Source organism: Perissodus microlepis, chromosome 4, assembly GCF_051167445.1.
Source record: "Perissodus microlepis isolate ML-2025 ecotype Zambia chromosome 4, ASM5116744v1, whole genome shotgun sequence".
NCBI classification, from domain to species: domain Eukaryota; kingdom Metazoa; phylum Chordata; class Actinopteri; order Cichliformes; family Cichlidae; genus Perissodus; species Perissodus microlepis.
Window position 1 is genome coordinate 7,826,348 of NC_140464.1, and position 14,892 is coordinate 7,841,239.

Genomic DNA, 14,892 nt, shown 5'->3' on the forward strand with positions numbered 1-14,892 from the left:
AGAAGGTGCTACAAACATTCCTCAAAGACTTTGATTCATATGGACATGAAAGCATTACACAGTTAGAAAACAGCTTAAGATAATTTAAGCTTTGTGATATGATGTGTTATCCTGCTTGATGCAGTACAATGTGGTCATAATGGAAATGGTCAGCAACAATACTTAACTAGGCTGTGGTGTTTAAATGAGGCTTAGTTGGTACTAAGGGCCCCAAAGTGTGCTAAGAAAATCTCCTCCACATCATTACATCACCATCAACAATCTGAGGCCAGAGGTCAGATGGAGCCATAGTTTCATGTTGTTTATGCCAAATTCTCAACCTTACCATCCATATGTTGCAGCAGAAATCAAGAGAGAACGCAGTCTGGGCATTCTCCTCTAACCTCTGGCATCAACAACGTGTTTTCACAGAGAGAACTGTTGCTAGCTTATTTTTTCTTTTCCACACCACTCTCTGTAAACCCCACAGATGGCTGTGTGGAGAAAATCCCGGGAATTTCCTAAATACTCGGAGCAGCTTCACTCAGAACAACAACCATGTCACATTTAAAGTGACCAAAATAAACTTTGAACTTCAGCTGGTCATCTTGACCATGTCGACATGGCTAAATGTATTGGTTTGCTGCTATGGGATTGTCTGTCAACGAGTAATTAAACAGGTGTACCCTAAATCTGTGCTGAGATGATTTCCTTATATGGTCATCTAAATCTGTTTGTGGAAGCTAGGTGAAGAAGTCATGTGATGACTCATGTGATCAATAAAGGATCAACAACCCTCCAAAGGGGAGAACTCCTATTAGGGAGGGAAAAGCTACAATGGTGTCCTGTATGAGAACATTTCATCTTGAAATGGCAAATAACTGAAAAACATCATTAGGGAAAATGTACAGAAATGGGAAAAACTTGGCTATTCATACAAACTAGAAGGAAAAATACACCTTTGGACTAGTTAAAAAGTGATATTTTGTGATTTTCAGTGTATAAGCTTCTCTTATGAGATTGTGATTTTAAATCTTAATGTGCAAACTTTTCCAGTTTTTCAAGATTTTGTGAGCACAATTTTTTCTCCAATCACTTTGAAATAATTACCAACTAGCTGCTAATTTAACTGGTGATATCAGAATGCAACCAATCGATTACTGCATGACACTAAACCATTTATCCTAGGAAAAATCCCAATGACCCAACCAAACAAGACCCATAAAATTAACAGCTTTAAGTCCCTCAAAGTGTATTTTTATCATATCGCTGTAACAGTGTTGTTACTGTGCTCCCTGACAGTTGAAAGAGAGCCTCCCTCTCACCAGCAGCCTTGGTGGGAGCTGCATCCTCTCCCTCCTCTCCCTTCAAGTAGTCCTCATCCTCCTCCCCCTCACAAGGGTCTTCCAAGGGAGGGTAGACACCTAGTTTCTGCATATGCGCTTCAGCCATCTTCTGCACAGCTACACACAGGTAAACACACACAGGGACAGCCACACAAACACATGGACACAGACACAGGGATAGAGGGATATGTTGTTTTGGTTTCACCACACTTCAACTCTGTCAGTTTTTGTCAAGCCTCACAGGGGTTTTTGAATGCATGCCAGGCAGGCAGAAGGCCAGTTATACACATGCACTGACAGACAGGCAGGCAGGCAGCTACAAAACGGTATCCCGCACTGATTTTTACAGTAGAGCTTCCGCTGTTGTTTTCTAGCTCTCCTCTCACCCTGTTTTCCCATCTGTTTATTTGCACCCTACTCGACTGCCCACCCTTCCCAGCACTATCTTTTGGCAATACTGACTCATCCTCTTCTCTCTCTCTGTTCACTCTCTTTAGTGATATTATCTCAGCCACTCTCTCGCTTCCTCTAGGTCACCTTGGCTTCTCTCTCTATCATTTTTTCACACCCTCACTTACACAGTGCGGCAGCAGCACTCAGGCAGGTCACTTTTTAGCTTGAGATAGGTTATGCAACTAGAAATAATAGAGTTAGTTCTCTCTTTCACTCTGCGTCTGAGCTGATAAAGGGCAGATTTGAGATGCAGGACAAGGCTTCCTGGCTTATATCATCACTCGACATGTGGCAGCACACACCCACAAATCCAAAGTAAAAGAAACCCCACCGACAAACTTACCTTCCTTATTGACCACATGCAACAAAGACACAATAGAAAAATGCACGTCTGTGTTCATGTATGCATTTTAATCACACCTATATGTGTGTGTTCGTGTGCGCCACAGCTGTATACACAACTGACTGTAATCCTGGATGATCCAGACTTTCCTAGACTCTCACTCAGTGTCTCACAGCTGTCACACTCTAATCTCTCCCTTTCTCCCTTTCTCTTTTGGTCACACACAGATATATGGACCCTGCTGCTGAGTGTAATATAAGGGCAGAAGCAAACAGAAACACAACTATGCATATCACACACGCGCATGCAGTGAAAAAAAAAGAAACCCCTTTATTGCATATCCACCCATCTGTCACATGCACCTTTATAAGGCGTTAGAACGCAAGTAAGAAATGCTTGCAGGGAAGCACGGTAAAACAAAGACAGGATTTAAACACAAGGATGAATCACAACACACACAACCACCACCTGTAACACAAATGCTTTTACCAACCTTTGAGTGATGGCGGCTGATACACATTTGGATTAACTCGTTTTGGTTTGAGGACTCCATTCTCTCCTACAACCCACTGTGAAGAGAAAGAGCGAGCCACTAATCATGACATTCTTCGTCAGTCTGTCCTCAAAGAATCGGCACCTCGGAAGTTTTATTCACTATATTTATTTTATAACATAATTTGAAATTTCAGTTAAAACACCATCTACCTCATTGAGATCTGAAGTCATAACATGCATGCAAAATATCTCCTACATGACTGATGCAATCTTTTTTTAGTTCTTGTGGTAACTCTGGAGGCCTCTCCTTAGTTATTCAAGTTGTTTTGGGGGAATTTTGGCTTCCAAACACGCCAGAAGCTGATTTGAAGTTTGTAGGTACACACTGGAGAGCAATGACAAACTGTTCCTCTTCATTAGAAGAAACATAACCATGAGGAAAACGGGGGGAAAAGCATGCAAATTTAAAATTGCCTTGTTCCAAAACATTAAGAATATAAAGGATGGCGTTTTCAAACAGCTATTTACACACTGCAGTTTTTGATGCAAACATTAACATCTCTAAACCCAAGGTGGCATGTTTTGTCATGATTGTGCCTGCTTATATTATCTTACATTGGCTAGGCATGCAGTATAATCCAGTCTGCAACTCAGTAATGTCAGCACTACATGCTACTACATGCTGGCTTTCCCAAGTTCGCTTAACTCTTTGTGCCATGCTTAATCTTCAGGATCTTCACTAGAATTTGAAAAGTGTTATCGTCAAACCTGCTTACACTGAATTTTACTCAAGCTTTCAGCCTCATCTCACCAACATCAAGTAAACAAGATATTTTTTAACCTTGGTGCTCAAATAGTTTTAAAATTTCAAGGTGAGTTTGAACTGTGGATAAACACAAACTCAACACACAGGATTCAATGTGTGTGGAGTCATTAAGGAAAATGGATTATTATGTTGTTAGACAGTGAAATAATGGCATGAAGTAAATTATATGCTGTAGGTAAAGTAGTTACGTGGTTAATAGGATTGAAATCTAATGTAGGAGGATGGATGAGAGCACAAAGACACTTATATAAAAAAGTGTTTTGTCTTCACCTTTACCTGATGGGTGGACTGATCATCCTCAGGAGATGACTGGTCGGCTACTCTGAACAGTGTGGCGGGTGTTGGCCTCCGGCGTCGGATCTGCGAACAAACAACACAAATGGCAGCCATAAATAAATGAATAACAAAACTGACTAACACTATATTATTAATAATGCTCAGCACAAAGCCATATCAATCACACGGATCCCTATGTTGACAGTTTATGCTGGTGAAGGGCATTGCTGGGCCCTCAAGGATTTCATTAGTCCTACCTCAGATTTATTTGACAGGTCAGCAGCCAACAGTGACTTTCAGTGTTCAGTACTGGTCACGTCAGAGCACACGCAACAGTCAGGTGCAATTGAAGAATCATTTAGAAACCTCAGATTTTAAAGACAGAGTAAACAAAGAGAAGTCTGTGGTGTGAAACAGAAGAAAATTATTCTTTTGACAAAGGATTTATTTGAAATGAATGTTCTCCTCACATTTACACAAACATGTTTTGCCACCTGTGTGCACCAAACATGCAAATATGAAGTCTCCCAAACAGAGAGTCCATAGAAAAGGGATTAAATGAACCACAGCAATCAGCCGAGACACTCCCATCCACTCGCAACTTTTCCACCCCGAATGACTGCTTCTTGGAGGCCTAATTCAGGTAGCTGACAGCCTAAAAGCAGAACGGGGCCAGACAAAGTGTAGGTCTGAGCTACACCTCTACAGCACAAGCCACTGTATACAGCAAACTCGCTGTTCCTGGGAACAAATGCACAGCTGTGCCTACAGCTCCACAGTATCATGGCCTGTCTGTGGAAATTCACTCACCAGAAGCGCTCAATGCGGCTCATTGACCCAGTGCACAAAACACAGGGCCCTGCATGTATACAGAGACAAAAGTGCATTTAGCTGCATTTCATCAAAACACTAGTATTATAAATACTGCAAGTGTACTAATGGATGGTCTTTTTCACTAGTTGGCAGTTACAGTTGTCAGTCAGTTAGTATATATGAAGCAAATATCGATGGAAAATTTGATACTGAGCTCCTGGAATTCTGGTGCACATAATTGGACAACTTCTAAAACTATTTTTAAGAAGATTTAATCAGAAAAATAACCAGAATTTTTGATTTGTCTTGAAAGAAATTATTAATTTCCACCTAGACAGGCTTGTTTCTGTGCATGTTTTCCTACTCTTTTTCAGCACAAAACTTGGCAATGACTGAAGTAAATTTACACTCAAGCTCACATTCACAGTCTCTGTTTCCTATGTTGGAACAGACTGTAAACCTTTAAGAAGCAAACAGGAAGTGACTGTTTGATAATCAAAAGATAAGTTTGGGGTGGAGTATTAATTTTCAGAGTATTTTTCCCTTGCTAAGCAGAACGTGTTGGGGCCTTTATAGAGAAAATGTATGTACACAGCTCAGATCTTTGGCTCACATTTTCTACAAATCTACACAATTCCCAAATGCATAAAATAAAATGGAAAAAATAAATGGAAAAATGTTAAAAATATATAAAACACATTTTAAAAAGGTAAAAGCAGTGGTATTAGTCAGGCAAATCAGGTGCTGAAAGGTGTCCTCTGTGGAGCAAGCCAACCTTGCCCATGACATGAACCTATGTGCTGCTGTTTACTATATCACATAACATCGCAGGAATATAGTTAAGTAGTCTGGCTCCATATGGAGAGTTGTGTTTGTTTCCCTTCTGTCGTGTGCATCATCACAACGAGGCGCATGTTGCCAAAGCAGAGGCTTCCACGGCCCACGTGGTGGAAATCTGCCTCTGTCAAATTCAAAGACATGGAGTAATCAAGCATGGATTTCACCCTTATTTATATCACCAGACACACATTTTAATCTCATCAAGCAAATTCAGGCTTTCCTGCTTCCCCTGGATCTCTCACACTATCTGTCTTTCTCTCATTCTCCTCTCATTTCCTCCTTGCTCGATCCGTTGCTTCCTCTATCCTATTTACTTCCACATCCATCCTGATCTTCATTCCTTGACAGTGACATTAACCTCATCCACTGTTCGCCTCTCCTTTTCAACACCAGTCTGTCATAACCAAACTCATATTAGTGTGTTTTTGTTTGCTGGTTTGTCAACCGTTTCCTTTTTTGTCATTAGATGTGTAAGAGGAAAACATCCACAGAGCATCCTTTGACCCCACCTCCACTTTCCCTGTGTCTCCCCTGGTTAGGTGTGGAGGCCTGGGGCTTCACGTTGATAAGAACCCTGCTGGCTCTGCCTGCATGACACCTGCTAACTGCCTTGCAGGGCAGCCTGAGGTGCTTCAAACCGAGAGCCACAAGAGACAGAGAGCAAATACCAGATGTTGACATGACCAAGCCTGTGCCCGAGTCCTGGGGATGTAAGCGACGACTGTATTCAAGTCCAGCAGATTATTGGTATGCTTGTGTATTTGTATGATATATTTATTAGATTATACTGAGATTGGAGGGCCAGCAGGAAGGTATACGGATGGTTCTGCAAACAGATTCTTGGTTATTAACTGTAATTACTTGATTATTCAATTAGCTGCTCGTTAATTTTTGACTGCCATATCAATCTTTATACAAAAATACCAACAAAAAAAAGGATTGGAAACTAGATCATTAGTAGTGGATATTTTAAGATTTTCTGTTTTTTAAGACATTTTTAAAGTAAGCCATTAGAATATCTTGGGAGACTGCAATGGATGTTTCCACTACTTTGTTATATTTTGTTAGTTCCCACGCCTGTTTTTTGGTTTCTTTACTGTGATGTGAGCTTATTTTTACAAAAGAGAAAGGCCAAGCCAAAGAGAAAGGTGTATTATATTATTATATTTTCTAAACTCCAGATCAGGATCCCCAAAGTTTTAACCTCAATAACTGTCCCTGAAAGAGGCAGCTCCTTCAAGAAAAGATTTGCTCAAATGGTGATTAAGGTAGGAATGATGACATAAACAGGATATGTCTTGATGCACACTCAATAAAATGACTGAATGGGATAACTTCACTGCTCTGTGACTTCACTGTGAAGCATAATATGATGATCTAGTTACCAGTAACTGCTCTCATGCTCAGCGTGCATGTGTTTGTGTGTGTGTGTAAATGGTTGTTATCCAAGGGCTTGTCATCTAAACACTCAGCATGGTGGTCTCATGAAATGTCACGACACAACAGAAGACCTCCTATAGCATGAGGCACAGTTTGCAATGCATGTAATGAAAAAAAATCACAGTGTTTATAAACATTTGTCACATTTACGTACACAAAGTGATGCCGACAGCGGTGGCGGTGGTGACCTGCTGTTGTTTTGTGATGCCGGCAATGCATAAACATACATATTGACTCTAGTAATTTTCCAACCTTAAAACCCACTCCACTCTGAGTTACATAATATCATATGTGACTTCCTCATTTATGGCAACACTAGGGCAAAGCATGTGAGATTACTCCAGCGCTTTATCCCTCTATCCCCTCCCTTCACTGCTTTTCTAAACCCCCTGCCCCCAATCTCCTCAACACTCCACCACTGGCAGCAATTGTTTTTGTACCAAGATCAGTCAAGCTGCAGTGGACTTTCACTCAGGGACTCTAAGCAAGCGTCTGCAGTGGCATTTCAGCAGCTCCACAGGTGTATGCCTGCAGGCTTCCCCTAAGAGCCAGCAGCACCCCACTAGGTTTCACAAAGAGCTATTGTCTCAATAAAAATACTGGCTCATAGATCATAGCGTATAAAGGTGTTTCAGTTTATCTGAAGCTGAATTTGATTAATGTCCTGCGTATGCATTGTGTGGGAGATACAAACAGAAGGCTAAACGTAATTATTTGTACCGGTGTTTCTATAAGCTGTTTTCACATATGAACTCAGGGTAATGTCAAGAGAATGAAGTCAGAATATCACCCAGCAGTTACCCTTTCTCATACAGCCATGTTCTCACAATTTAAATAATTTTATTTGGGTTATGCAAACCTGAATAGACTGTGCGTGAGCTAGCACACAGCGTAACCACTTCCTCTTTGAAGTGACCTTTTCTTTAAAAAAAAAAAGCACTTTTCTCACATAGTATTAAGGAGATAAGGAGGTTACGGCTAAAGCTGTGCTCTTACATGAAGTGTACCTGTGCAACAGATTTTTTTTCATGTGCAAATAAATAACCTTGCCAAGTTTAACAGGATACAAAGCGCTATAGTACCCAGGTGTAACGCCAATATAGTACTGAGTCACTGGTAAGTGTTGACTTTGCATGTTTTTGAATGAGTTCAAATATGTGTGTGTTAGCTCAGCACTCTCTTCCATTGCAGTCTGGATGCAGATGGGCTGATATGGGTCTGTTCCCCAAAGACCATCCTCTAAGCTGGTGCTCTTGTGGCTGGGTCTATAAAAAGCAGTTTCAGTAGGACAGCATAAACTAGATCACAGGAGTCCCTGTGGGATGAGACCGAAAGGTTCTAAAACTCTGCACCAGTGCTAATAGTCGGGTATCCCGAGAGGAGTCTGCTGTGCAGATCTGGCCCCAACACCAAGACAGCACAGAAAAAAACACACCTCAGATCTCCTTCAGTTTTAGCTAACATCCCTTGTGATATGTAGCACTTTCCATTGGGTCATCCTATCAAGCAGTGTGCTGCTCAGTGATAGAGATGGCAGAATGATGCAGAATCTCATACTCTCTGGTGGCACAACTGTAAAATCAGCACCACGTGGACGGCTATCAATTTGTACAATGTTTATTTGCAGTTATCACATCTGCCTACATCCAGGCCATGGGTGTGCAATAAAGCACCTGAAAGATATTCTTTTCAATATTTAGCTAGAAACTATATGAATTTAATATCAGTCAGAAAAAAGACTTATTTCCATCTCTAAAAGAAAGTGCTTTAAGCTTATCCCTTATTCTCTGTGGGGTTGCCACAGTGGACAGAGCTTGCCCTGATGGCCTTCCTGATAAAACACTGTAATGTCTTCATGCTTGGGACCAGTGTTTGAAGTGCACTAGCTTGTGACCTGTAGATCAAACTGAGGATCTTTTGTATGTAAAGCCACTGGTTATTTTTACTTTTATTTCAACCTGCAATTTTTCATATTTGGTGGTTGGGCTCTCTTCTAGGACCGCTACACTCCTCCATGTACATGCAGGGAATATCATTTGTGTTTTTGGTCAAAGCATTTTGGTCAGGGAGCTTGGTCCACTACTCCCCGACCAATTATTTCTTTGTGTTTCTTTAACTGATTAAAATGTATTTTGTTTCACTCGACTCTTTAGCAAGTTTTTACACGACCCTATCATACAACCTTAAATGTATCTGTAAAAATATTAGCTTCCCTTTCTCTTGGTCATATTTGATGTTCAGCTGAATATAAAGTCTGAAGGGCAACTAATTTAAACAAAGCCATGATGTTGCCCTTTTCTCTCAGTCATGCCCCTGGAGATAGCCTCTTAAAAACAAATGGAAGAACCCCATGTGGTGCTCTAAGTGCAGTCTGGCAATTTGAAGTCAATAATACAGTAAGGTGAAAAATGATCCCTTTTGTGTGTGTGTGTGTGTGTGTGTGTGTGTGTGTGTGTGTGTGTGCGCGCGCGCGCGTGTGGGTGGGTATGTGTGTATGTGTTTTTTTGTTTTTTTGACTGTTTTATCATTTCTGCTATAAAGATTTAATGTATAATGTGTGATTTTTTTATCTATGTTATTCTTTATGCAAGAACTGTGCAAAACGTTTTGTCTGTGAGGATATTTACACTGGATTTCTTCCTTTCTGTCTTTTTTCTTTAATTCTTATTTATTAAGATTTACTATTTAAAATTACTAGCAGATAATGCTGGCGGGCTTTAAAAAGGTTGCACTGAGAAACACCCGCTTGTTGAGTTTCCAGCTGTTTCAAGGGGGGTCAAGGACAAGGCTACGCAAATTTCAACCCCAGCTGCAGCTCTGTCAGATCGGTGAATTCCCATAAGTCAGGGAGGCTGCTGCTGCATATTGCTTCTCAGCATTCACATAACACTTCTGCAGTGACCTTTGGCCCCACCACCGGCTAACTGGATAAACAGATGGGCAGCAGATAGCATCTGGAGGGGTTCTCCAATGACCCTCAAATAGAAAATGTAATTACCCTGCACCCACTGGCAGAATTACATCATACTCAGACAACCATCCACCTCGCCCCACTCTTTCTTCTCTCTCTCACAGTGCCCCCCAGCATTTATGTAATTAGCTGCTGATAACTGCTGGCCTCTTGTTCCAGAGACTGCTGGTTTACCATCACAGTACAAATACTGCGCCACTGGCTGATGAGTGTCAGGAAGCCCCCTGCCAGGCCACAACCCACAACTGGGAAGGTGCCAATCAAAGCTTTCATAGAGAAAGTAACATTGCCAACAGCCTGCAATCGCTGGAAAATTCCGCTTTTGTTCATGCACTCATATTCGGATGTGTCATAGTATGTAGCTGACAGCCTATTGACCTCTGCAACTGCAGAGGTCAATAGGCTGGCACAAATGGAGGGCAGAGCAGCTATAGTTACTCATCTGCAAAGTCACGTGTAACCACCCGTGATAAATGACATAGAAGTTACTGAAAAGGTTACCAACAATCCTATTTTATTATTCCTATTCCTACTATAATCTCAGTAAAAATGATATTACTGTGAAATATAACAGCATTTCCTTACCCATGTGCCCCATTTAATTTATTTTTTTTCTTTTTGCCTTTATTGAACTATGACAGCTTGACAACTACAACCAGGTGGCACCTGGAGGAACTCTACAGTGCTACTTCAAATAATTTTCTATAATCTATGTTTCTCAAAGAAAACCTATTGTATTATACCACAAAAATGTGCAGAAGCTTGTTCTAAATATTTACTTTCTTAAAGTAACCCATTTACTGGAATTGAACTCTATCTACACAGAACAGCATTTACAAGAAAGACATTACAAAATATTACTTTCCATTTCCAGCAGACTATCTACTGTCATCTTTCTGCATATCCTTTCTTTTAGCTTTAGGGGTTTCCTTCTAAATGCACTGACGATAACTGAGAGCTTGACCATGTACAAAGCTTATTAGGTTGCAGGGAGATAAACGCTGGAAAAAAATGTCTCAGTTACTGCCCTGAAAATCAGAGATTACAACTCATAGAGCAGCAATAACAAAATGCTATGTCTTCTCTGTGTTGATGAAACAGGGATTGGGACCAATCCTATTTGTTTTGATTCATGCTTCAGTGGTCCCCTGAATATGCTTATGTCAGTGTGACTGTCCTGGGACTCCAGCTACAAAGCAACTGACCCTGAAAGCAAAATCAGGAGGGGTGGAAAGCCAGCTAAAAGGTGCAGTGCAGGGTTCCGATCCTGACAACCGCTGATCATCCCACAGATCCTGTCTATCTCTTATCCCCCACCCTCGATTTCTGTCCCTGCTGCTGCCCGACTGTTGCCCTTCTAATCCTATCCCTCAATTTTCATCACAAATGTGGCCACTGTTTTGCTGTACTGGGCAGGGTTAAAAGACATCCTTGCACAGTGCATTGTGATTTCTCTGCTACAGCTAGACAAGAATTTGGATATGTGTTTAGAAATGCACGAATGCACATTAGGGGAATGCACTAGTCTGTATCTTTTCACTCCCTGGCCACAGCCCGACACTGTTTGATTAAAGATGATCCCTGAAGCGAAAAATTAGTGACTGGATTGGAACATGGCACTGGCAGACAGTGGGGGATTTATCGACCAAAATGTTGAAAGTCTAAGGGAGTGTGCCGCAATACTACAAGCATGCAACTTCCATTATGAGTTTTACATGCATGAGCTGCCGAGGGCATTATGGCATATTTTGAACTCACTATGTACCGTGTAATCAGGTGGCAAATCACTCTACCCATAGTCAATATTTACACTTTTTAAGTGTTTGCACATTACACAGGTCTACAGCACAGGAGCCAAGAGGAGGTGATAAATTGTTTGGGTTATATCATCATTAAGAGAGCATGATTTTCAGAATAACACACTAATGGCTTTCTTACACAGAAGCTGCACTGTTTTGCTTTTTTATGTTTTATTTTGGAGGAAAAAAAGCAGAAAAAGCATAAATAATTAAATAAAAATTTGGACAAAACTGCTATAAACAGATAGAGGCCATGAATAATATGTTGGTCTCCAGAGTCATTAACTACTCAAAATGCCCCAACTGTCAAAAACAGGGAGGAACACATACATACGTAACCCCCAGTAGACAGAAGCCCATTGATTGTGTCCACACTGCAATTATAATGTGTGGTTTCAGCAAAGCAATTCATCTTTCTTTTTTCTTTTCAAAGTAATTTCTTAACCAATTAGTTTTTTGCCACCACAAATATCATTAAATTGCTTCGGGCAGGCAGCCTGGAGAGGAACCAGCCTGCGTCACTGGGAAGAGTGAGTAAGACCAACACAGTGGCATTCCTGGCTTTCCACATGCAGGGAAAGATCACTGCACCCTCTTGTCCAGTCCCAGCATGCTTTGTGGCATCCAGAAAGATGTTCTTTCTGGGAGCGCATGTTGACAGTCCCCCAGACAGCAAACACTTGTTGCACCAAAGGTCGCTGTTTGATGTTTAACCCAGAGAGTGGACTGGGAAAAATGAGGGGAGGACTGGAGGGCCGATAGGTGTTGGCTTTGCTAGGGAGGATGAGGAATTGTATGAAGATCGTAATCAGGGAACTGTGAGTGAAAATCATGCCCTCAATAACACCCTTGACGTTTAATATAGATTCATATGGACTGGCTTACTGTTAGAAGCGTTTCGCCAAATGCCCTTTCCAGGCCTTTGTTATTCCCTTTCATGTTATGCATTTCCTGTCACTTCAACTGGTCAGCATGAGCTAACAGGACCAGGCTGAGTGAAGAAAGAGGAGAGCACAGAGATATGTATCTGCTTGTTGAGGCCGCAGAGAGGCAGACTTGAAGGGAATCAGTGATGCTGTGCCATGACGTTAATCTCTTTCCATTATGCACATTACCTTACATCATTTACAAAGCACGGAGGATTGGTGCCTTTGTGGAGTGGCATTAGTGATGGTAAACACAGCCATGTGCTCTTTCTGTTATGTTTCAGAGTCAATCCTGACCGCTTAATATGAAGAATATTCTAAAATAATGACTTTTAAAAGTTGTGTATTTTTAGAGCATATAAAGGAGATCGTGCCTGTTTTCCGATGTGGTGCTGGTACGTAATCTAGAACAGATTGGGTTCCGTTGATTAACATTAAAAAAAAGACTGGCCCCAAAAGCTGGTACCAGCACAACACCACAAAACTGCTGGGGCTAAAGTGAAGAGCTACCATGAGAAATTAAGTAATCATTTGCAGAAGCAGCCCGCAGATGTATTTAGATTGAAATGTGGGAGGAAGGCGGAGTACCTAGAGATAACACACACAAACAAGAGGAGAACGTGCAAACACCACACAGTCTAGATTCAAACCTAAGACTGTGCTCATGCTTTTAATGTGTCCTCAATACACAAATATATTTTTATGGTATTCAATCACATTACAATCCAACACATGTAGATTCAAAGATTCTGCCCCCCCAGGATTTTCTTCCCAACTTCTGCAGTACATAATGTTTGATTCTCAAATCAGTCCAACAGTAAAATGGACTGGTTCTTATATAGCACTCTTTCTCACACACACGTATTAATAAAAGCACCTTTTCCTATGCTTAAAAGGTTTTATCCTAGCATTCCCACAGTCACACTCCAATGGATGCAATAGGGTAGTTCCAAAAAGATACCAAAGCAGAACTGGTGATGGTAGCACCAGCACTGGGTATCAATGTCAGGAGGTTAAAGATGGAAGGGGTGGAATTAGAAAGTCTGGATGACACATGGAAATTACTTAATTTATCTGAGTGATCTGAAAAATACAGGTTAAACGTTTATATCGATAAAATAATTTTTCAGTGCTGTGCCACAAGCAAAATTTCATGAACCTTCAACATACTGAAGAAGAAACAACTAATTAGTGTCTGAAAATGTGACAAAATAAAACCAAGACAATCTGCATGCAAACAGGGGCAACTAGCGAAGGTTTTATGTTAGTGTTATTTGACTTCTATTTATAATGACTCTTGCAGATGCAAAAGCATTCCTCTGGAGTAAACAAGCAGGTGAGAAATGTTCAAAAAAATCATCTTACACCTTTAAAGGATTTCCAAAACCTGCTATATTCTCCCAAAATGTGCAACATTTCCATGCGTGGGAGGCTTGGAACCGTCACCAAAGAGCATTCACACATATTTACCTCCAAAAAATGAAATTCTACCTATGTAAACAACCTATCACATATACAGAACTATCCATTAAAGTTGACCTTTTAGATGCCAACTGTGGGGGTGCTTTCAATGACATAGTTGGACAGCTTGTCACCATAGTAACAAGGCAGTTCAGTCAATAGGGGTTTTGGGGTTTGAATGCCATTGCAACAAACAGTAAGATGTTACTGGTTGTGTAACAAGTTCCAAAGAATAGTATTGCAACTCATTAGCAAAGTCGGACTAGTGGGCGACAGCAATTGTTATGGGAGGGGAAGGGAATTAAACGAGTGTCGTTAACTGTTACCCCTGCCCACCCACATGTCCCTGGAGAATCCCATCCACCACTGGTAGATGCTATCTGCTTTTAAACACACATAAACACACATTCTCTCCTGAATGCCCTCTCTGTTTCCCATACTCCCCACCAGCTCATTTGCTTCCTTGTTCTAACTATCAGCATCCATCCATTTGCATGCACAGTAAATAAAACCACTGACCCCAGGCTTTCTAATTCTATGCCTCTGAAACGGTTGTATGGGGAAAGCCATTTGAGAATTTATTCCACATCACACAGCACTTTCTACCTACTAGTCCGGTCTTTGGCCTTGCCATAACTGGTTCAAGATTTCATTGCACTAATTTCTCATTTACAAAAAATGTACAAGTCAGCTAGCAGCACTTCTATCCAACTAGCTTGAAACAGAATCCATATTAGTGGCACTAAAGCATCAAAAAGGTTTTATGTTGCTGATGCACAAATGGCGTAATGCTGAAAATCTTGGTACTTAAGTAGTTCTAATAATAATAATAATTAGATTAACATGTTAGAAAATTTGCAGATCACTAGTTAACTATTAGTTAGTTTAAGAGTTACAAATTCAGCCCACCAGGGCATCATAGTA

General features: G+C 40.9%; 1 protein-coding gene across 6 annotated transcripts in view; it reads right to left on the bottom strand.

The window, feature by feature from the left end:
- ppp1r1b (protein phosphatase 1, regulatory (inhibitor) subunit 1B) overlaps positions 1 to 14,892 on the bottom strand; it is a 33,025-nt gene that overhangs the window by 3,267 nt on the left and 14,866 nt on the right. For 4 of the 6 annotated variants that reach the window (XM_084925381.1, XM_084925379.1, XM_084925380.1 and 1 more), the window contains 3 exons: positions 3,713 to 3,802; positions 2,615 to 2,690; positions 1,305 to 1,442 (listed from right to left, as the gene is read on the bottom strand). In XM_084925381.1, coding sequence (XP_084781507.1) covers positions 1,305 to 1,442; positions 2,615 to 2,690; positions 3,713 to 3,802 — 304 coding nt within the window. The remainder of the gene's footprint in view (positions 1 to 1,304; positions 1,443 to 2,614; positions 2,691 to 3,712; positions 3,803 to 14,892) is intronic. The other 2 variants (XM_084925382.1, XM_084925378.1) reach the window with 1 other exon arrangement.